Below are 22,395 nucleotides of genomic sequence, written 5' to 3'. Positions count from 1 at the left end.
TGCACAGATGGGAAGAGTGAGCCACAGAGAGGCCAAGCCACCTGCCCAAGGTCTCCTAGCTAATAAACAGAGTTGCTGGGATTTGGACCCAGGTCCTCAGGCCCCCGACATGTCATACAGAGGGTGCTCTTAGAAGGCCTGTGGTATAGACAGGGAAACCGAGGCAGAAAGGATGAGAGGGTGGGCAGAGGTGGGGGCTGATCCGCAGGACCAGCCAGGGCCCAGGGACGGGACTCGGGCAGCAGCTGTTCCCTGATGATGATTGGAGGCGGCAGACCTGAGTGCCCGACCCCTTTGTCTCCCTCCTTGATGCCCCGTGACCTGGGCCTCAGCTTCCTACAGGGGTGCCAGCCGAAAGCTATGCTGCCCTCACATCAGGCACCCACGCTGGCACAGTGCCCGGCACAGTCAGTGCTTAGTCACTATTATTATTATTATAGAATCCCCAGGCTCATGGCCTTGAGGGAAGGTGGCTGGCCCTGGGGCCCGGGGAACGAGGCCCATCCCTTGTCACATCAAGTGACTTAGCAACTCCCAGGGAGGTGGGCTTAGGGCCCCCAGACCACCCGATGAAGGAACCCCCTCATCTGTGTGTCCACAGTGGCTGCTCAGCTCCCTTGTGAGGTCACAGGCCCGGGGTCCCCCCAGGCCCAAGGCAGCCTTACACATCTGCTTACCTGGGTTGAGTCCAGTTCCCTGCCCTGCAGCAGTCTCCCCTTGGGGCCTCGGTCCTGAGCAAACTGCAATATGGTGTGAGCTGGCCTCAGTGTTGCCAGGAGAGGCTGCTGGAATGTTCCAACCAGACCTCCACCCCCGCAGAGCTCCCCACCCCACACTGTACTCGGAGATGCCCTGTTCAAGTGACGTGCCTTACATTTTTGTGGGTTCTGCAGGCTCTTAGGAAAGTGCAAAGACCCTTGCGGAGGCGGGAGAAGGGCAGGTGTGGTTTTCCCTCAGCATCCATCAGCAGAAGTCTGAAGGTGAGAGAGGATGGGGGGAAGGAAGAGGGATAGATATTTGTTGAATACTTGGTAACAATAACCACAGCTGACCATTATTAAGCTCTTACCATGCACACAATGGCCGGTGCTTCATGTGGTGGAACGGTAGCATCCCCTTTTTACAGGCATGGAAACTGAGGCAGGGAAAAGATGAGTGACTTGCCCAAGGTCACACAGCTACAGAGGCAGGGTCAGGGTTTGAGCTCAGGTGGCAGCTTTAGGGGTCAGCAAGTCTCTTAGCTCTTGGGTCTCTGGCCAGTATGCCTTCCTCTCTGGAGGAGGGTTGGAGCTGGGGACAAGCCTGGAGTGACAGGGGCTCTGATGATGTCCCTGTTCTGCTACAGTCACCCTCTCTGGGGGATGTGGTGCCCGCCCTGTGCCCGAGACAACTGCCCCGTTTCTCCTGATCAGAGTAGGAGGCCTGTGGGGTCAGTTTGGCCCCCATCATGCCTATGGGGACAGCGTAGGGCTCCAGCAGGCTCTCAGCACAGAGTGCCCATCAGGGCAGGCCATCCTGTTGGCTGGAACAGCTCATGGAGTCCTCCAGAAAACTTAGGGCCGTGGTGGCAGTAGTCACTTAACAATAGCTGGCAACCCTGAGGGCACTGACGCCCTGTCCTGGGCTTAGAACTGGCCAGCATGGTCTCATCCTTGATAAACACCCATCAGGTGGTAGGTGGAAGGGTGACCTTAACAGATGAGGAGATTGGGGCACAAAGCCCCAAATGATAAGTTAAGTAGGCAAAGAGGGGTCCTGCTGCCCAGTCCAGTGGGAGAGGAAAGAGAGGGATGGGGAGGCGGGGCAGGGAGGTGGACAGAAGGAAACCAGGTATTTATCACAAGGTATGACACAGTGCGGTGGGGAGCAGAGCCAAGGGCCCACTGTGAGAATGTGTAAGGGAGTAATCATGGTGGGCTGCCTGAAGGAGGCATCAGCCAAGCAGAGACCAGAAGAGAAGTGAGTCAGAGAGAGAAGGAGGAAAGGGTCCCCACTGGTCCTTGGCACCAGGCCGAGGACTAAGTGCATCAGAGAGCTCCTCTGATGAACTTCAAGTAAGCAGGCGGGCGCCCGGGGGAATGTCAGAGCCCCTACCCTGCCTTCCAGCCCTGGCTGATGACAGCATGGAGGCCTGACTGCCCCCTCACCCCTCACCCCTCAGCATCCCCTGCTTCTCCAACACTGTGGCCGATGGGGCTGGGATGGGCAGCAGGGCCTCTGGGAGGTGGGGTTCTTCTTTCCCAGTCTTGTTGCGGAGGTGGGGCACAGGGAGAGGAGTCCTGTCACCCAGCCCTCTGAGCCACCACCAGCCAACCTGGCCACGCTGGGCAGGGCCCCCAGGCTGGGGACAGTGGGAACAGAGCATTTGTATTGGGAATGTCCCAAAGTGGTGGTTGGTGGACTCCGCCTCTAGTTACCAAACTTCCCCTGGTTACTCCACTCAGACCTGCTGGGGTAAGGGCTACCCGTCTCCAGGAGGGGCACCGGAGTAGGGTGGGGGCCATGGCTTAGGGCTAATTTCCGGGTGGCAGGAAGAAGCGTGACCCCCTGGCTCCCTGCTCACTCTTAGGGGCCACGGAGTAGCTGTCCCCAAGCCCACACCCAGTCCCGTGACTGCCTTGGGGTCCAGAACCCTCCTGCCCACTGGTTAAGAGGTGTGGTCTGTAGCTCTGTCAGTGGGTGTCCAAGTGTGCCCCTTGTGTGTGTGTTTGTGTGTATGTGTAGGTGGGGCAGCCCTGGTCCCTGGGCTTACGTGTGAGTCCCCATGGGGGTGCCCGTGGGCCCACGCGGGTGCAGGCAGGGGCGGTGGAGGGCGCCTGGAGGTGGGGCGCCCCGGCCCACGCTGCCCCGCCCGGCAGGATGGACCCCTTCGCGGACACGCTGCAGCGGCTGCGGGAGGCCTTCGACTCGGGGTGCACGCGGCCGGCCGAGTTCCGGGCTGCCCAGCTGAAGGGCCTGAGCCGCTTCCTGCAAGAGAACAAGCAGCTTCTGCAGGAGGCGCTGGCGCAGGACCTGCACAAGGTGGGTTGTGGGGGGACAGGCAGGGGTGGGAGGAGGAGGGCAGGGGTGGGGAGGTTGAGACAGGGGGGATGGGGACAACTGCATCCTCCATGAAGGGGGAACTAAAAGCCGTCAAACCCCGCCTCCTTTCCTGTGCCGTAACCCGCTCTTCTACATTCACCCATTCATTCATTTCTTCATTCACTCCACTATTTTTTTCTTTTTTTTGGTCGTGTGGTACAGCTTGTGGGATGTTAGTTCCCCGACCAGGGATTGAACCCGCGCCCTTGGCAGTGAGAGCGCGGAGTCCTAACCACTGGACCGCCAGGGAATTCCCCCACTCCACTACTATTTATTGAACACTTACTATGGGCCAGGTACTGTTGTAGGCTTTGGGGATACAACAAATAAAACAAAGTTCCTGTGTCCAGGGAGCTGGCCTCCTGGGGAGAGACACAACTAGACAGTAAATAAACACACAGCATGTTGGATGGTAATGAATGCCATGGAGAGACACTCCCAGTGTGAAGGGGGTGAGAGAGGGCCAGGGTCAGGGTGCGGTTTTGTATGTGGGGGTCAGGGAAGGTTTCTCTGAGACAGTGGCGTTTGAAGGAGGAGAGGGAAGGATCCACGTGGACAAGGGGGGAAACAGCAGAGGGCACAGCACGTGCAAAGGCCCTGAGGCAGGAGGTGCTTGGTGTATTTGTGCTTGAGGAGCAGCAAGGAGGCCAGAGTGGCTGAAGGGGAGTGGAAGAGGCAGAGGTATGCAAGGGACGAGGTCCAGGGAGCTGGGTCACACCGCTAGGGCCGCATGCAAGGGACGAGGTCCAGGGAGCCGGGTCACACCGCTAGGGCCGCATGCAAGGGACGAGGTCCAGGGAGCTGGGTCACACCGCTAGGGCCGCATGCAAGGGACGAGGTCCAGGGAGCTGGGTCACACCGCTAGGGCAGCATGCAAGGGACGAGGTCCAGGGAGCTGGTCACACCGCTAGGGCCGCATGTGGAGGACTTCTGCTTCACCAGGTACCGTGGGCATCATGGCCTCTGTCCAAACCCTGGAGGCCTGGGGGCTCAGCCCCTCCCATCTCCAGCAGCAGCCACAGCAGGACCTCAAGAAATACACTTCCTTGTAGGCAGCCTTCCACCGTCTCAGCCAGCAGGGCCCACCCGTGTGGCTGCCGCTGCCCTAGGACAACTGTCCAGGGGCTTCTTCTCTGGACAAAATGTCCCTTGAGCTTGCCACGAAGGCCACGGTGCCCAAGCTCACCCCTGACGCCCCACTGGCCCCTCACCACCTGTAACCCTCCAAGGCTGTGACTCTTTACCAGCTGGTGAGGTGCTGTTTTGATATTTAACACCTAGGACAGGCCCATGGTGCACATTGGCTGCCGGCCAGCCCCTGTGGTCACCACTTGTCCCCAGGGGGCTGCAGCAGTCCCACACTGGCTCATGCTGAGCGCTGAGCTCATCTTCTCCCCAAACCTCCTGAGCCCATGAGCAGAACCCTGGGGTCATCCCTTTCTGCCCTCCTGCCTCCCCTGCCCTTCCGGTGGGCCTGCTGGCCCCACCCAGCTCATGAAAGAGATGCCGGCACTGGCAGGCCTGGGAGGCCCTCTGCAGCCTCCTTGGGCCCCACCTGATTTGCAGGCATCCAGCCAGGTGTCCAGAGCAGTCACTTCGAGACTAGTATCTCGTGGCACCTGGGGTCATGGATCAGGGCACCCCCGTTCACGGGGGCAGCACAAGTTGGCCACAAGGACTTGTCCTGAGGACGTGGCCTCCTGGTGATGCCTACTCCCTTTCTCGGGGTCCTCAAACCTTCTGTTTATCACCACGCTCCAGGACTGTAGCCAGGTGAGACCGGGCTCCCTCGTCTGCCATTTCTGGAATCGTCTGCTACCCCATTTATGAAACCAAGGCACCGGGTCGTACTCTCCTTGGCTCTCTGACACCCAAGGGGCCTGGCTTTGCCCCCCTGTGGGGAGTGTCCATTCACTGGACCTGGTCCAGGACAGAGGGGGCTCACACCCCCTACCCTGGCATGTCGGGCTCCCTGGGGACTGACACCCCACTGAGCCTCTGCCCTGCCCACCAGCTGGCCTGGCCTGGCCGCCTCCGTGAGACCTGACCCGATGGTCTGTCTGGTCCCTGTTCTCCCTGTGGCTCAAATTTCACCTCCTGCCTGCAACCCTCAAGCCTCCAGGAGCCCGCGCCCCACAAAGGAAGCAGCAGCCCAGAAAATCCAATCTGGTCCCGGCCTCTGGCCTGGTCCCTCCCTCTGGGCTCAGCCAGCCCTGTCCCCCGCCTTCCCAGCAGGCAGCATCTGCCCTGTCTGACCTGCACAAATCGTCCCATTTAACCCCCAACAGCCCTTCCAGGTAGAGGTGGTCACCCCCAGTCACCCCCAGAGGAGACTCAGAGAGGGCGTGTTCTTGCCTAAGGGCACAGAACCCGGGCTCAAAACAGCCTCTACTCTTCCAAACTCCTGGCATTCAGCGGGGTTCAGATCAGCCCTCAAACAGGCCCAAACCTCAGTCAGGTCACAGGAGACCTCGCTGGGCAGGAGTGTGGGCTGTGGACACAGACATAGTAGAAGGCATGCCTGAAGCAGGCTCAGCCCCTAGAAGCGCTGGGGGGCGTGGCTTCTCCCCCCCAGGCCCTGCGCCCTCCCCCTCCCCCCAAGGCTCAGCTCTGGCACTCCTGGGCCCATCGCCCTCTCCTCTGACAGGAAGGAACTTGCACCATAATGGCTGAGTCTCAGGCATCAGGACAGCCTGGCTCTTGTGTCCTAGGCCATGGGCCTCCAGCTGCCTGCAGCCCACAGTCTGGGTCCCTCCTCCTTCGTGGGGGTGGGGCAGGCATGCCAGCCGGCATAGATCAGGACAAAAGCCCTATTGATTGTCTCCTTTTTCCGACTCCTGCCCTTGAAATCTGCCCTGGCCCCTGGGCTGTGGGAACTGATGGCAGAGACACCTGTCCCCAGTGACCAGTCCCCAGTGACCCAGAGACACCTGTCCCCAGTGTCCCCTGCAGACTGACATCCACACAGCAGGCCACCGAGGGCCACACAGACAGTCCTGTTCAAACTTAAGTTAGAGCCTGTCCCTGCTCTGCTCAACAGTCCTCACCTCAGCTGCCTGGCCTCATCACCTCACGCACTCTTCTCCCTGCTAATCAGGAACATAGCAAGCCTGAACCCGCCCCAGGGCCTTTGCACAGGACATACCATCTGCCTGGAATATTCTGCCTCCAGGTATCCATGGGCTCCTTCCCTCTCTTTCCTCACTGCTCAAATGTCACCCCATCCCAGAGGCTGGCACTGACCATCTTATATAAAATAGAGCAAAGACACACACACACATACATGCGCACGTGCACTCACACACACGCACACACACTCCAGCAGTCTCTATCCCTCTTACCCTGTTTCATCCTCCCATTGCGCTTGTCACGTCCTAATGGAGTAGTCAGCGTTCTCATCATCACGTCGACCGCGCCCCTACAATGTCAGCTCCGTGGGGCAGGTTTTCTGTCTGTTTCAGTCACAGCTGCATCCCCAGCACAGAAACGGCACCCACGCACTCTAACCATTCAGTGAACATGGAGTGAATGAACGAATGAATGAGTGAATAAGACAGACCTTGCCTGGGGAGGCTTTGCCCACCCCAGGGCTCCGGCCACCTGCGGATCCTGGGTACCCTGGCCCAAGCCCTGCCCTTGCCCCTCCCCCTCCCCTGCAGTCAGCCTTCGAGTCAGAGGTGTCTGAAATCAGCATCAGCCAGAACGAGATTAACTCGGCCCTTAGGAACCTGCGGGCCTGGATGAAGGATGAGAAAGTGCCCAGGAACCTGGTGAGTGACCCTGGGCGTCAGGGCCGCAGGCAGCCTCTCTGGGTGGCAGGTGGTGCTGAGGGGCTGGGGTCTTGGCACCTCACCGTTCACCATCACTCTGCCCCGACCCAGGCCACACAGCTGGACTCGGCCTTCATCCGGAAGGAGCCCTTCGGCCTGGTGCTTGTCATCGCCCCCTGGAACTACCCTCTGAACCTGAGCCTAGAGCCCCTGGTGGGCGCCCTCGCAGCAGGTGAGAGGGAAGCACCACCTTCTCCCTCCACCTCCCGTCCATCCCCCCAGCCTCCCAGCCGCCCACAGAGCCAGGGAGGAGGGGGGAGCTGGCACCAGGTAGCTAAGAAGGCCTGGTTCCCATCTGGCCCACCATCCGCAGGCTGTGTGGCCTTGGGGCCGGCAGGGCACCTCTCTGAGCCATATTCTTCACCTGAAGGTGGAGTGAGGCCGGCCCCCTCTCCCCGCCCCACCCCTCAGGGAACTGTGTGGTGCTGAAGCCCTCGGAGGTCAGCAAGAGCACTGAGAAGGTCCTGGCCGAGGTGCTGCCCCGATACCTGGACCAGGTGAGCAGGGCCAGGTACAGAGCAAGCAGCTACACTGGGGCTGAGCAGGGCTAAGGAGGCCCCGCTGGGCCGGGCAGCCCTTGGCGTGGCTCCTCAGACAGGACCTGACTTCCAGTCTCACTCCTGCCTCCTCTGGGTTGTGTGGCCTTGGCCGGGTCACCGCCCCTCTCAGCCTGTTTCCCTCTGAGTGAAACAGAGGGGTGGGGCCTGTCCCCCGGGGGTCCCTGTCTGTCTCTGGTCGGCCCTGCTGGCCCAGCCCCGGCCTCAGTCCCAACCCCAAACCCGCCAGGCCCCAACCTTACACCTGTTGGGCTGGAACTGCCTGTGCCTAGTGCCCCTGGGGAGCTCCCCGCTCCCCACTGCCCCGACCCAGCCCACCTGGAGCCCGGGCACCAGGCAAGCGGGGAGCCATCCCAGGCACTCAGGCAGGCAGGCAGGTGCCCTCTGGGCCCTCAGGCCGGGGTCCCAGAGGGAGCCCTCTGCCGTCTGGCTTGCAGAGCTGCTTTGCTGTGGTGCTGGGCGGGCCCCAGGAGACCGGGCAGCTGCTGGAGCACAAGTTCGACTACATCTTCTTCACAGGTGAGGAGCCAGTCTGGGGGTTGTGCAGGATGGGAGAGGTGAGAAGCTTGCCCAGCCCCACCCTTAGGGGTCTTATCCCCAACTCTGAGAGAGGGACAGAAGCAGCCAGGCAGCCAGGGAGGATGCAGACTGGGGCAAGTGCTGGGTGGTGCTCTCGGCCCCAGGACGAGCTTGCTGCACTCTCCCTGAGCAGGCTGGGGAGCAGCCCCGGACCCCTGGGGACCCTTGGGAGGGACGGGCCCCATCCCGGAAACAGGCCTCTCCACCACTCACAACCTCACACATCACAGCATCTGTCCTTGCTGAGCTCCCGCCGTGCCAGGCGCTCATTCCTGCGCCCACGGCCCTTCTGGAGGGCTGGACAGATGACAGTTTGGGGGCTTGGGTGACAAAAGGATGCAGTGCCCACTGCACTAGCCAGGATTGGGGCAGGCTGTATTTTGCTCCCAGAGGTCACCTGCCATCACCCTGACATGTGCCCATGTGGTCCAGACACCACCTAGCTTCAAGTGACCAGGATGGAGTTTCCAGAAGAGATGAAAGGGTGGAGGATACAGACAAGGCGAGGCCCTGGAGGAGGGAGGAGGAGACCCGCCTCCTGTGTTGCACACTTTGTCCCCATCAGAGCAGGGGACGTGCCATCCCTGCCTTTCTCCTCCCCAGACCCTGCCACGAGCCCAGGACAAGGCCTGCCAGCTGCCACCTTAACAGACAGGGAGGGCGACTGTGGGAGCAGAGGGGCCAGGGTCCTCAGCTGTCCCTACAGATTCCCAGGGGCCGGAAACACCAGGAGAAGGAAGCCGGGGTGGGGGGTGGCGGGGCGCCTGACCACCCTCCACCGTCACAGCCCGAAGCTCAGTGGACTCTGGGCCCTGGCCCCCCAGGACCGAGGGTGCAGAGACAAGGCAGGCAGACCCCCGGAGGCCAGCTTCTACGCCAGGTCCCCGAGGCAGTCTGTGCAGAGGCCGATGGACCGCCCAAAGCTACTCCACCATAATCTCCTGACTTCTCCGGGCCTCAGTTTCCTTATTGGTATGATAGGGGCCATCCCCAAGTCACAGGCCTGTCTTAAGGACAAATGAATGAATGGAAGCCTTTGTCACAGCACGTGGCCTGGGCAGCAGCCACTCACTCACTCACTCGGTGAATGTTTACTGAGAGCGCAGACGGCACCGCGAGGCCTTGGGATAAAGCAGGCCTAAAGCCTCCTATATTGTCGTGGAGCCCGTGCAAAGGTGACCAGGGTGGAGGTGGGGAATTCAGTTGTGGGTGTAGTCAGGAAGGCGGGACAGACTAGGAGGTGTTTGAACAAAGATAGGAGGACCTAAGGGAGGAGCCGTGGTAGGGGGAGGCCCCTGGGGCCGGCTCAGCCGACAAGGGGGCCTGGATGGGAGGGAACGAGGGCAGGGAAGCAGGAGGAAGTGAGACCAGAGAGGTGACTGGGCTCTGGGCTCCCTCGGGCCGCGGTGGCTGGCGAGAAAGGCCAGGGTTATCACATCACGACAGGAATGGCAGCGTGGGGCCCTGGGCCAGGCGTGGGCAAGAGTGTGTCGAGGCCTGGGGGCGCTGTCAGGAGTGTTTCGGGGTGGCTGAGTGGAAGAGGGGACTGTGAGACCCAGGACACCAGCCCAGAGGAGAGGTGGGGACCCAGGGGAAGGGGGGGCAGACGGTGGGTGTGGAGGGCGCCACGGCTGCCAGATTAGGTCAGGGAGGGGAGACCCAAATGAGGACCAGCTAGAGCTGGAGCCGGGCCATAGGAGTTACTTTCAGAGGAGAGTGGAGGGTGGGGAGGGACTTAGGGCGGCAGGTTAGAAAGAGTCGCCTGCAGGCCCAGCTGGGATCAGAAGCAGGGAGACGGGGGCTCCTGGCTGTCTACCTGGGCAGGTCAGGACAGGGAGCTGGGCCTGGCTTGCAGCTGTGGGCAGAGCTCCTCGGGGGGCTGGTGGGCGAGTGGGGGAGGAAGGGGAGGGGATGACCTGAAAAAGGTCCCAGTGCAGCAGCAACTGACAAGGAAAAGCCAGGTGAGGGTGACTCTCTCCCGCCCACTCCCACCCACCCCCACCCTGCCCTCTACTCTACTGCCTCTCCAGGGAGCCGCAGGGCAGGGAGTGAGCCCCCTCGAGGGGTCCCAGCCCTGGGCTGAGGCCATCCCACCTGGCCCAAGTGGCCGAGAGCCACTCTGGTTCCTTCCACCCCAGGGAGCCCCCGAGTTGGCAAGATTGTCATGGCTGCTGCCGCCAAGCACCTGACACCCGTCACGCTGGAGCTGGGGGGCAAGAACCCCTGCTACGTGGACGACAACTGCGACCCCCAGACCGTGGCCAACCGCGTGGCCTTCTTCCGCTATTTCAACTCTGGCCAGACCTGCGTGGCCCCCGACTATATCCTGTGCAGCCCCGAAATGCAGGCTCGACTGCTGCCCGCCCTGCAGAGTGCCATCACCCGTTTCTATGGCGAAGACCCCCAGAGCTCCCCAGACCTGGGCCGCATCATCAGTGAGAAGAATTTCCAGCGGCTCCGGGGCCTGCTGAGCTGTGGCCACGTGGCCATCGGGGGCCAGACTGATGAAAGCGATCGCTACATCGGTGAGTCCCGCCCTCCCTGCCACTGTGCCCGACTCCCAGCCCACCCCAGCTAAGGCCCCCCCACGCTGGGGGCCACAGCTGGGCCCCGAGTCTGGGCCCAGCCTGTAACCTCGGGTCCTGAGGCTCCCGGACCCCACTGCTAGAGCCCAGCCTGGTCCACGGCTCTGGTGCCACGATTCTGTGACACCAGTGTTCCGCGTTGCCGTGTCCGAGCCTGTGACCCCACGACTCAGCCCTCTGGCCCAGGCTCTGGATTCTCCAAGCTCAGACCCCGGAGTTCTAGGGCTCAGGTTCCAAACTTCAGCCCCAAGATCTGCTGCTGCACGGGGCCGTGACCCCAGGTCCTATGAGCCCACGATTCCTGGTTCTGAATTTCAACAGCCCGTCCTGAGCACCCGCTACGCTGTGAACAAAGCAGCCCCAGTCTCCCGGGCCGAACGGCTCAGAGGGTGACGCTGCTCCCCAGCAGGCTGGGACCCGGGACCTCAGGTCCGGTCACCCTCTGACTGTAAGACCAAGGCTGAGGGGCTCTCTGGGCCCCACGGGCCCCGGTCAGGCTGGGGAGCCCCTCAAGGTCACTTCCCGGGGGCTGTGGGGAGATCACCTTCCCCAGAACGTCCCTGAGCCTGGAGCCCTGGGTCCCTGGGCCCTGCCTGCCCGAGGCCCCACCCCTGGGGCTGAGCCGTGCCCTGTGCCCGGGCAGCTCCCACGGTGCTGGTGGGCGTGCAGGAGACGGAGCCGGTGATGCGGGAGGAGATCTTCGGGCCCATCCTGCCCATCATGAACGTGAGGAGCCTGGACGAGGCCATCGAGTTCATCCGCCGTCGGGAGAAGCCCCTGGCCCTGTACGCCTTCTCCAACAGCAGCCAGGTGGGGCTGGACAGAGGTGGGAGCGGGTGGCAGCAGTGGAGGGTGGAGTGAGGTCAGCAGAGGGTGAGGTGGCACCAGGACCAGAGTGGACCAAGGGGCCTGGCAGGAGGGGCGGGCGTCCTGGTCCCTCGGGGACAGTCATAGGAGCTCTGGGACGGTGGCGCTATCTTGGCTCTGTCCCTCTCCTTCCTCCTCGGGGCAGCAGGGCCTCCCCCTGCCCTCCAATCTGGGCCTTAGTGGGCGGCTCCCCAGGGTCTTCTCTAGGGTCCAGTGTCCCCTGTAAGTCAGCCCCACCTCCATTCTTCTGCATCATCATGGCCTGGTGGCGGCAGTGTCCCCTTCCTCTGCCTGGCTCATGGAAGGCACACACGACGTGGGATGGCACGACTGGGGGAGGATGAATGACCAGGACATGCAGGCCCAAGCATGAGCCCTGGTCCCCTGCCCTTCCCTGGGGTTTCTCTCAGTGGGATTTCTGAGTCGGCGGATGGGGGTCCACTCCACCCACCAGCAGGCAAGCCCCGACCTAGCTGTTACCTGAGGGTCACACATTGCAACTAACTATAGCCAAGTTTTCGTGCAACTACTGTTTGGTGTCTGCTAATCATTCCCCCCCCCCTTTCTTCTTCTTTTTTATAAATTTATTTATTTATTTTTGGCTGCACTGTGTCTTCGTTCCTGCGCGTGGGCTTTTCTCTAGTTGAGGTGAACGGGGGCTTGAGGCGAACAGGGGCTACTCTTCGTTGCAGTGCACAGGCTTCTCATTGCCGTGGCTTCTCTTGTTGCAGAGCACAGGCTCTAGGCGCACGGGCTTCAGTAGTTGTGGCAGTGGGCTCAGTAGTTGTGGCTCGCGAGCTCTAGAGCACAGGCTCAGTAGTTGTGGGCTTAGTTGCTCTGCAGCATGTGGGATCTTCCCAGATCAGGGCTTGAACCCGTGTCCCCTGCATTGGCAGGCAGATTCTTAACCACTGCGCCACAAGGGAAGTCCCCCACCCCCACCCCACCACCCTCATTCTTCAAATACACCTACAGGCTGAAGAGGAAGGGCCTTCATTAAGTCAAGCAAGGATCAAGTTCATGTTTCCAAAACCCAAATCTCAACGTCCTCCCTGTGCTGCACACAGGCCCCCCGCTGCGTCCCTGCCCCACCCCACCCCTGGCCTCCCCACCTGCCCTTCACTCTGCCTGGGGGGCCCTCCTACTCATCTCTGCCCCGCCTTGAGACTCAGCAGGCACCTCACATCCCTCCCGGGAACGCCTCCCTGACTGCCCGCCCCTCACCCTGCACCCTCCACGTCCCCAGGAGGATGCTGGGTTTCCCACCTCCCCATCAGGCCTGAGCCTGTGTCCACAGTCACCTGCATGGGCCACAAGCAAGGGATGCTCAGGAAACACGTCTCCAGTTGGGGACGGGTGGCAGGCTGCTCCACAGCCACCGCCTCCAGCTCTCACGGTGGCCTCAGACCCTGCAGTGGCTCCCAGGGCCCTGAGGGGTCTGGACAGAGCCCCCGCGGCCCCGGCAGCTCCGGCACCAGCCTCATAGCTGCTTCTCTCCCAGGTGGTCAAGCGGGTACTGGCCCAGACCAGCAGCGGGGGCTTCTGTGGGAACGACGGCTTCATGCACATGACTGTCGCCAGCCTGCCCTTCGGAGGAGTGGGTACGTGCCAGCAGAGCCATGCCCTCTTACCGTCATCTCTCACCCTGCTCCCCTCTGCAGAGTCTGAGGCGGAACCTTCCATACCTGTCCCTGCATTTACATATGTGGGTGGACCCACAGATACACAGTTTAGGGTTTTTTAAACATCACTGTGATTGCAGGGGCTTAGCACACGCAGGGCGGCCTTGGGCCTTCTCTTTACTCCACAGTGAGGCTACATGCTGCTCCTTTAACCCCTCCTGTGTCCCCGCTGTCCCATGCTCGGCATGTCGCACAGGAGCCAGGGGCTCCTGCCGGCTCCCCCTCCACCAAGCCCCAGGAGCCCCCAGTACCGCTGTGAAGTCCTGGCCTCTGAGGCTGGTCCCAGCAAGTCTGACGGCTGTGTGATGCGAGGCCACCACTTCCCCTCTCTGAGCCCACCTCCTCCTCAGGGGACGAGAGGGCCAGAGGCTTGCCGTCCCGCCACCTGCCTGCACCTGGCACTAGAGTAAATGACCAGCAGGTCCTGGCGGGCTGCCCTGGTGGGCCTGGACCCTCCCTGGGGAGCGGCTGGTGTCACAGGAGCACGGCAGGCTGAGATCGATGCTGTGGTGGTGGAGGTCCAGGGCTGCGCACCGCTGCCGTCCCCAGTTCTGGAACCCTCTTCCCCAGCACCCCCTCCTCAGGGAAGCGTGGGGCTCTGTCTGCAGGTGAATCTGACCCTGCTGCTCCCCTGGCAAAGCCTTCCACGGCTCCCAGGCCCTCAGACGGAGCCAGGGCTCTGACTCAGCTTCCTGAGGCCGCCCTTCCTGGTCTGGCCACGGAGTCCTGCTCCCGCCCCTGCCCCGCTTCCCTGGTTGCTGCCCCAGACACACAGAGCTCTGCCTAAGTCCTGACACACCACGGTCACCCACCTCCAAGGCTCCCTGAGTTGTCCCCGAGCCTGGGCCCCTCTTGCCCCACACATCCACTTTATCTGGTCAACTCCACATCCCTCAGGCCCCACTCACTCAAGGAAGCCCTCCCGGATTACCCCTGATCCCACCAGGCTGGGTGCCCTGGACTTCCCACTGCCGGGTCCTTGACTGCCTCCCTACCTGGACACTGCGACTCATAACAACACAGCACTTACTGTATCTATGGGTCTGAACACTTGCTCAATCCCCGCAACTCTAGGAGGTGGGTGCCACTGTCACCCCATGTCACAGAGGAGACCAAGGCGAAATCACTTGCTTAAGGTGACATGGCTACTTCAGAGCTGGGATTCAACCCTGGGCAGCTGCCCCGGAATCCACTTTTTTTTTTTTTTTTTTTACTTTCCATCTTTCCTCTCTCTTTTTTTCTAATTGAAAATGTTGTGGTTAAGAGTCCGCCGCCTGCCGATGCAGGGGACACGGGTTCGTGCCCCGGTCTGGGAAGATCCCACATGCTGCGGAGCGGCTGGGCCCGTGAGCCATGGCCGCTGAGCCTGCGCGTCCGGAGCCTGTGCTCCGCAGCGGGAGAGGCCGCAACAGTGAGAGGTCCGCGTACCGCAAAAAAAAAAAAAAAAAGAAAATGTTAATTTACAATGTTGTGTTAGTTTCAGGTGTACAGCAGTGATTCAGTTATATTTCAGTTAAATATATATACACGCTCTTCTTTTCAGATTCTTTTCCATTATAGGTTATCACAAGATATTGAATATATAGTTCCCTGTGCTATATAGTAGGTCCTTGTTTATCTATTTTATATAGAGTAGTGTGTGTCTGTTAATCCCAAATTCCCAATACATCCCCCACCCCCCCAGAATCCACTCTTGACCACTGTCTACCCATCGTGCCCCAGCACCTGGTGTCCCCAATATTTATTTGAGTGGGTGCTGGGGCCAGGCTCAGGGCTAAGCCCTTTACCCACAGCATCTCATGATTAGCCCACTTTACAGCTGGGGAAACCAAGGCTCGGGGGGTGAAGTAGCCCACCCAGGTCATACTGTGTGACTGGCAGAGCCCAGGTCTGTCTGACGCTCCTCAGCTGGCCACTGGGGGCCTAACTGCTGTGTTCCCTGTCACTGTACAGGCGCCAGTGGGATGGGCAGCTACCACGGCAAGTTCTCCTTCGACACCTTCTCCCACCACCGCGCCTGCCTGCTGCGCCGCCCTGGGCTGGAGAAGGTCTACGCTCTCCGCTACCCGCCCCACACTCCACGCAACCTGAGGGTGCTGCTCGCAGCCATGGAGACCCGCAGCTGCAGCTGCGCCCTGCTCTGAGCCACCCTGCGCACAGGGGCTCCGAGGGTCCCTCCCAGCTCACGTCTACAAGTCCTCCGCTGCCGTGGCCACCTGAGGCTGGTGGAGACATGACCTGGGGTCCACGACACAGGGGGAAAACACCTGCCGGGGCCACGGCCCAGACCAGTGCTTGCTCTCCTCCTGCCTGGGGCTTCTCTTTTCAGGCCCTCAGCTGCCCCCCAGCCAGGATGGGCCAAGGTTTGGGAGCATCGGAAACAGTGCAGTAACCTGCCCTCCTGCTCCCACGCTGGCCACCTGTGTTCCGGGAGACGAGGGAAGATGTGGGCACCTCTCAGGACAGAAGGTGCCCTTTCTGTGGAGGGTGAAGAAGGGGTCCTGGCATCCGGTCCATGACACACTGCGGGCCTGCTGTGACCTGGGTTGTCCCTGCCCTCTCTGAGCCTGGTTCCCTATCTGTTGCACAGAGGAGGTGATTAACACCTCCTGAGATCATCATGAGGATTAAATTTTGGAGCTTAATTGCCGACTCCAGGCTCCAGGCGTCCTGTCTCCTCATTTGGGAGGGGGGAGGCTGCTTCCCTCTACTCTCTCCGCACCTCTCCCTCCAGGTCAGGTTGATGAGATGCCCACAGTAGGATCTCCCTTCTCTTCACCTCGGGCCTCTTAGGAGCTCTGAACTAGCTCCTGTTCCCCAAGTAGCTGGCCCTGGGCACCTTCCCCTCATCATGTCCCACACTGGACTCCTCCCCTTCCCTCTCCTGCTCATCCTCCTGGGCCCCCATGCCGTGGAGTGATCCCCCATCCACTCAGCCACAAAGCCAGACTCCCCGGCTAGACACTCCCTTCTCACCTCCCAAGTCCCATCTTTGAGTAATTCTTGATGATTCTATAAAATACCGCAGACTTCCCCAATCCACACACTAATCGCTGTGCCCCGGGCCATCCATCACCTACCCTCTTTCGCCGGGGCCCAGCCCTTCTCCTCAGAGATCTTCCCAAAGCCCACTGGACCATACTAGCCCTCAGCCTGAACCCCTTCAGTGGTTCCCCTGGCTCACAAGTCTGGACCCATAACAATCCTTGGGAGGCTCTGCACAGCCCTGTACACGCTCCCCCCCACACCCCCCACCGCCAACCCATCCTTGCCCTCTTCTAACGCACTGGATGTGTCCTCCTTCTCTGGTGGACCTCCGCACAGAAGCTGGGCATGCTCTCTGGCCCTTCTGGTTCTGCTCGACTCCTCCTTGCGCTCTGCTTGGACATCATCTCCTCCAGGAAGCCCTCCCTGACCACCTTCCACTGCCCCCAACACACAGGCGGCCTCAGGGGCTTTCTCAGTGTCCGCAGCCTCCCGGGTCCCTCTGGCACACAATTCACTGGGAGGAAACACAGGTTTGGGGGCTGTTGAGGGACGGGGCTCCCGGGTCATACAGATCCAGGAGTGGCTCAGGCGGCCGCACTTCGCAGATCTAAGGCTTAGGCCAAGTTACTACACAAGTCCGTGCCTCAGTTTCCCCATCTGTAAAGCGAAAATAATCGTTCCTCCCCACACGGCTGCCGGGAGGATTAAATGAAGACGCCAGGATGAAGGTTTAGCATAGAGTAGGCATGGCTCCCGCGAGGAATCACCACAGGCTACGATTCTCATCACCGTTATCATACACGCCCCGCTGAGGCCGAGAGGGTGTCCTCCAGCCCAGGGCGCCGGGTCTGGCAGGAGCAGCAACCTTAAACCACGCCTCGGATGTCCCGCCTCCAAGAGCTCGGGAGTCCCGACTCACTAGTTTCTCGCACCCAACCCGGCGGCGCTCTACACCACTTCAAGCTCCTGCCTGCTCCCCTAGCCAATCGGAGAAAAGACTTTTTCGATCCCGCCTCTTTCGGCTGCGCCACCAGCCAATCAGACCACACCACGAAGAGTCCACGCCCAATGGTAGCATCCCAGGATGTAGGCTCCGCCTCTCGACGGACAGGCCCCTCGGCCCTGGAAGGAGCGGCAGCGATTCAAGGTGGGTGTTCGGGGCTCAGGTGTTAAGGCCCAGCCTGGGCAGCGCGGCATCGGGGTCGAGTGTGCGGCCCCCGTTGGCTCCGCCGGCTCCGCGCCCGGGCTTTATCTCGGCCCGCTCAGAACCCGCGGCCTCTGTGTCCTTGAGCGTGCAGCGGGCGGGAAACCGGCACCGTCAGGGCGCATATGCACCTCCTGCGCCCGTCGGGTCAGAGGTCATGAGGAAGGGCGGGGAAGGAGCCGGGTTGGGTGCCTGGCACTGAAGTCAGCGGTCAAAAGAAATGGTCCCGCTAGAGGTCACAGGTCACGAGAGGGGCACTTTTGGCCTCGGCTAAGTGCCAGGCTCTGGGCTAAACCCTTGGCATCTTCGAGCCTCCTCCATTCTCGTGACCTCCCATTTCACAAGTGAGAAAACCCAAGGTCACTTGGCAGGCTGGGAGACAGTTCCAGAAGGACCTTGATGCTGGGGAGAGGAATTTGATCTTGAGGGTTATTTAAGCCCTTAAAAGTTTCATTAGGGGAGGGCTGGGGGTGTAAAGGGAGGGGTCTGGCCTGGGTTCACGTCCTGGTCCCACCCCCTCAGTGTGTGACTTTAGGCAAGTCACTTAACACGACTGAGCTGTGGCTTCTCATCTGTGCCTCCCTCTGAGGTCATCATGTGGACAAAGTGACAGTGCGTGTGACCCCTAGCACAGTGCCTGGCACGGTGAGCTCTGAATAAACGCCGGTGGCAGGTGGCAGTGTTAACCTGGGTCAGGTTGGAGGCCGGGAGGGGCTGCACCTGGGAACAGGAAGCCCGTCTGTGCCTCTGACAGGAATGGGGGTGAGCAGGGACAAGCTGACACAGTGGCACTGGGGTCAAGGGTCAAGGCTCCTGCAATGCTAGGGTTCCCGGGGGTGGGGGTGGGGAACCATGCCTGTCTGAGACCCACCTATGCCTCACTTCTTGCCCACAGATGCGCTGTCTGACCACGCCCATGCTGCTTCGGGCCCTGGCCCAGGCCGCACGTGCAGGTAGGACCAAGGGAGCCTTTCCTGGGTGTGAGGGGCCCAGCCTCCTAGCATGAGGTCACATCTGCACAGCGTAACCCCTATCCTTGCAGGGCATCCCAGTGGCCGGAGCCTCCACAGAAGCACAGCGGCAGCCACCTACAGTGAGTCCCGGGGTGCCTCAAGCCTCAGGCTTTCTGATCATCGTCCTGCCAGAGGCAGGGGAGAGGCCTGTGTTCTGGTCCTGGCTTTGCTGGGGGCTCGCCCTCTCGGAGCCTCAGTTTCCACTCTGTATAAAGAGGATGGTGATCAAGATTGAATATGATTCTTGGGGGCCGGGTCTGTCATTGCAGGGGGTAGAGGGCCTTCCATGTGGCTACACCGTGTGATCTCAGACCTTCCCCGTGTAGGACAAGGAGGGAGCTGCCAGGTGTGAGCCCTGGGAGCTGTGCCTCTTCATCAGGACCCCAGTACCCAAGCCCCTTCCAACCCCCATCAACTCCTGGCTTGGATGGCCACACAGGCACAGGGAGAAGCTGGCGAGGACTGCCCAGGGCCTGAGGCTGGCCTCGAGGGTGCTCACTGAGGTGGAGGAGGTTTGGTGAATGAACAAACCCCTGGGGGGCCCAGCTGTTGCACCTAGGAGGCCAGGCCTCGTCTCCCTGAGCTGGAGTCCTTGGGGAGGGCCTGTGTGAGGCCTGCTGCCACGGCCTCTCCGCCCTCCTTCCCTGCAGAATATGTGAACATGCGGGAGCCCTCAATGGACATGAAGTCGGTGACCGACCGGGCAGCTCAGACCCTGCTGTGGACCGAGCTCATCCGAGGTGGGCCCTGGGGGGAGGGGGGAGGCCGGCTGGTCAGGGGCACAGATGTGTTAGGGAGGAGGGCCCCCTCCCACCGTGCCTGTGCCACCCCCAGGCCTGGGCATGACCCTGAGCTACCTGTTCCGAGAGCCAGCCACCATCAACTACCCATTTGAGAAGGGCCCACTGAGCCCGCGCTTCCGCGGCGAGCATGCGCTGCGCCGGTACCCATCCGGGGAGGAGCGCTGCATCGCCTGCAAGCTCTGCGAGGCCGTCTGCCCAGCCCAGGTGAGCCCCTGACCCCAACTGACCGCCCCCCGGCCCCTGCCACTGGGAGAGGGAGGCCACAGCCTGCTGCAGAGAGAGTGAAGCAGGCAGCCCTGGGCCCGAACTCTGGGCGCCCTGCCGGGTGGGTGTCCCCAGAAAGTCCCTTTCCCGATCTGAGCCTCTTCCCCCCGTGAATGGGAGCCGACTCAGAGGCAGTGAGTCAGGGGAGGGAAACTTCCAGCCCTGAGCAGGCCACGTGACACACGTGGGTCCTGCCCTTGGGGGTCTGGTCGGGGGCGTGAAACCCAGGCCTCGAGCCACGAGGCAGCACCTGAGGGTTTCCACTTTTACCCGGATGCAGCAGCCGTTTCAGGAGCACTGCCTGTGTGCCTGCCACAGGACCGGACCCAGGGACACGTGTGCCACAGCCGAGGCCCTCACTGCCCCCGGTTGCTGCTCCTTTGAGCCCCTGGCATCTGGTTCTGTCGGAGGGTCCCACACGGACTATTAGTGCAGAAACAGACAGACACAGCTGGGGCTCTTGGGCTGGCGGATGTGCCCGGCAGGAGCCCAGCAGGCTCAGGGGTCCTCACGGTCCACACAGCGACCCCCTCCCAGCGGCCGCTCCAGGCCACATCTCTGTGACTCCAGATGGCTGCTGTCCATGACCTGCCTCATTTCCTGGACCACTCCCAGGTCCTGCAGGCCACGGGTTGTGGCCTTGCTGTCCCCAGTCTAGCCACCGACCTGGAGCACGTAGGAGAGCCCCGAAAAAATAATAACAGTGGTGGCATCCAGACAGAGTGCCGGCTGTGGACCAGGCACTGAACCAAACTCATGACTCATCTCTGCAACAACTCTAGGAGGTAGAGATTATTATCCCCATTTTTATAGATGAGGAAACGGAGGCACAAAGAGATGAGGCTAATAACCAAAGGTCCCACTATGAGTGGTGGGCATTACACTCCTGGGGACATCTGAGGGCCTTTGCCACATCCCTTTGAAGGTCCTCCCAGCTGTGGGAGGCCCCAGGCCACCCCTTCCCCCAGCTGGTGCAAGTGTGCACCCAGGAAGTGAGAGTTAAGGACCCGTGTTTGAGTCTGGGCTCTGCCCCTCACGTACTGTGTGGCTTTGGGAAACCCCTCAACCTCTCTGAGCCTCAGTTTTCTCATCCATTAAATGGGGATAACTAGATGTAATTGGGAAGGTTGTTCAACATGCAACCGACAGTAATGGGGCATTTTTTTACCGGGTGGGACCCCTTGGGTCTGCAGGTGCTATGGTGAACAAGGCAGGCGACGGCCCTCTCCTTGTGGGACTCACGTTCTCAGGCAGGAGGTGCTGGCCGTTAACAAACAAGAGAATGTCAGCTGGGGCAAGCGCTCAGAGGCCGACGTCACAGCCGCGCCGGGCGGCCTGTTAGGAGAGGGGTCAGGAAACGTACACGTGGGCCGAGAGTGGATGACAGAGGGTCCGCTCTGTAGGCCCTGGGGGGCCAGTCCCGCAGGAGTGGGAATGAGCCGTGGCGGGGGCTGGATCCTGTGCCTGGGGCCAGCGTGGCTGGCAGGTGACAGTACCCTGTGCCGCCCCCCAGGCCATCACCATTGAGGCTGAGCCTCGGGCCGATGGCAGCCGCCGGACCACACGTTACGACATAGACATGACCAAGTGTATCTACTGCGGCTTCTGCCAGGAGGCCTGCCCTGTGGACGCCATCGTTGAGGTGAGCGGGCCCCGCGGCGGGGGGGGCCGGGGCGGAAGCTCCTCGGAGGGGCCTGACGTGGCTGCGTCTGCTCCCCCGCTCACAGGGCCCCAACTTCGAGTTCTCCACGGAGACGCACGAGGAGCTGCTCTACAACAAGGAGAAGCTGCTCAACAACGGGGACAAGTGGGAGGCCGAGATCGCCGCCAACATCCAGGCCGACTACCTCTACCGGTGACCGGCCCGCTGGCTGGCCCGAGGTCCCCTTCTGCCTAATAAAAGAGTTCTGACCTCCCCACCGCCTCTGTCATCAGTCCGCCGTCCAGGCCTGACCACGGCCTGTGGCTTCCTCCATTGGACCAGGTCCTTGGACAGAGTCGCCCTCCTGTGCGACTCTGTGGGACCTGCCAGGCCCTCCCCGTGGCTGGGCCCGGGCCCGCGGCAGTGTGTGGCCCACACATCTTCCTGGGCATGTTCCCCAAGGCTTCGCAGGCTGGAGGTCAGCCCAGGTCCACTGTTCCCATAATCCTGTGTGCCTAAGGGGTGGGGCTGGGGCCTGTCCTCTCCTGAGGGCCACCCACAGCTGAGACCCTAAGGACCTAGAGCCTCTCGCAAGGCCGCAGGCAGAAATACATCAAGAGCAGGAACTTGGAAAGGCCAGAGCATCCTTGCTGGGAGGCAGGGGAAGGCTGCTCTGGGGGGGGGGGGGTGACAGTCACGAGGGGGTGACCCAGGCCCTGCTGCCTGTGAGCTGGCTCTGCCTCTCCTCCAGCCACATCCGCTTTTCTCCCCAGCTTCCCCAGACCAGGCTGCTGGCATGGCTTCTGCCGCTCAGGACTTCCTGCTTTGCAGTCCCAGCCAAGTGACATGGTTCCTTCTGGGGCCACACGCAAGCCCAGTGGCAGCAGAGTAGCCAAAAACAGCCCCCTCTAACTTGGTGCTAAGAGGTGTGAGAGGATTTCAATTCATTCTCAGCAGTGAGGAAACTGGCTCAGAGGGGCGAAGTGTCTTGCTCAGGATCACACAGCACACATCTGATGAAAAAACTAATTCGGGCCTGAGAGATCTCGGAGTTCCCTTTCTCCATTATTTCCAAAAGTGCTTGTTACAAAACACTGATCTCCCAAGATGCTTCTTGGAAGGGTGTTCTAGGGACCAGTAAGTGTGGGAAATGCCCCAAGTGCCTCTCCCCTCTGGGACAGGCACTGCATGATAGCACATTCAAGGCTCTGAGAAGGCCTGCAGCAAAGAAACCCAGATTACCCAGCTCATTACCAGGAAGCCCCTTTTCTCAGATCCCCTGCTGACACCTGGACCTACT

At 61.2% G+C, this 22,395-nt stretch overlaps 2 protein-coding genes across 3 annotated transcripts; both read left to right on the top strand.

Annotated features, from left to right (window-relative positions):
- The first annotated feature begins 2,858 nt into the window (after nucleotides 1–2,858).
- Nucleotides 2,859–15,831, top strand: ALDH3B1 (aldehyde dehydrogenase 3 family member B1). The gene is made up of 9 exons (XM_079929275.1): nucleotides 2,859–3,021; nucleotides 6,741–6,851; nucleotides 6,963–7,083; nucleotides 7,323–7,408; nucleotides 7,906–7,987; nucleotides 10,186–10,572; nucleotides 11,276–11,442; nucleotides 13,001–13,100; nucleotides 15,135–15,831. The coding sequence occupies exons 1-9, from the start codon at nucleotides 2,860–2,862 to the stop codon at nucleotides 15,323–15,325; spliced, it is 1,407 nt and encodes a 468-aa protein (XP_079785401.1). The 5' UTR covers nucleotide 2,859; the 3' UTR covers nucleotides 15,326–15,831.
- A 1,407-nt stretch (nucleotides 15,832–17,238) lies between these two features.
- On the top strand, nucleotides 17,239–21,366 carry NDUFS8 (NADH:ubiquinone oxidoreductase core subunit S8). Of its 2 annotated transcripts, none has more exons than XM_079930125.1 (7): nucleotides 17,239–17,316; nucleotides 18,269–18,326; nucleotides 18,416–18,466; nucleotides 19,037–19,126; nucleotides 19,221–19,393; nucleotides 20,967–21,095; nucleotides 21,181–21,366. In XM_079930125.1, the coding sequence occupies exons 2-7, from the start codon at nucleotides 18,269–18,271 to the stop codon at nucleotides 21,310–21,312; spliced, it is 633 nt and encodes a 210-aa protein (XP_079786251.1). In that variant the 5' UTR covers nucleotides 17,239–17,316; the 3' UTR covers nucleotides 21,313–21,366. The 2 variants fall into 2 exon arrangements, with proteins under 2 accessions (XP_079786251.1, XP_079786252.1); XM_079930126.1 differs by lacking the exon at nucleotides 17,239–17,316 and adding an exon at nucleotides 17,928–18,018.
- The last annotated feature ends 1,029 nt before the right edge of the window (nucleotides 21,367–22,395 follow it).

Source organism: Stenella coeruleoalba, assembly GCF_951394435.1.
Source record: "Stenella coeruleoalba genome assembly, chromosome: 8".
NCBI classification, from domain to species: domain Eukaryota; kingdom Metazoa; phylum Chordata; class Mammalia; order Artiodactyla; family Delphinidae; genus Stenella; species Stenella coeruleoalba.
Note: the sequence above shows the minus strand (reverse complement) of the source record. Positions and strands in the feature narration are given on the sequence as shown.

What these genes read in the sequence shown, in the direction of transcription:
- NDUFS8 (XM_079930125.1), top strand. Translation starts at nt 18,269, where the DNA reads ATGCGCTGTCTGACCACGCCCATGCTGCTTCGGGCCCTGGCCCAGGCC. An exon ending in AGGCCGTCTGCCCAGCCCAG is followed by an intron (nt 19,394 to 20,966) that starts GTGAGCCCCTGA and finishes GCCGCCCCCCAG; the next exon opens with GCCATCACCATTGAGGCTGA. An exon ending in CTGTGGACGCCATCGTTGAG is followed by an intron (nt 21,096 to 21,180) that starts GTGAGCGGGCCC and finishes CCCCGCTCACAG; the next exon opens with GGCCCCAACTTCGAGTTCTC.
- ALDH3B1 (XM_079929275.1), top strand. Translation starts at nt 2,860, where the DNA reads ATGGACCCCTTCGCGGACACGCTGCAGCGGCTGCGGGAGGCCTTCGAC. An exon ending in GGTGGGCGCCCTCGCAGCAG is followed by an intron (nt 7,084 to 7,322) that starts GTGAGAGGGAAG and finishes CCCACCCCTCAG; the next exon opens with GGAACTGTGTGGTGCTGAAG. An exon ending in CCTGCCCTTCGGAGGAGTGG is followed by an intron (nt 13,101 to 15,134) that starts GTACGTGCCAGC and finishes GTCACTGTACAG; the next exon opens with GCGCCAGTGGGATGGGCAGC.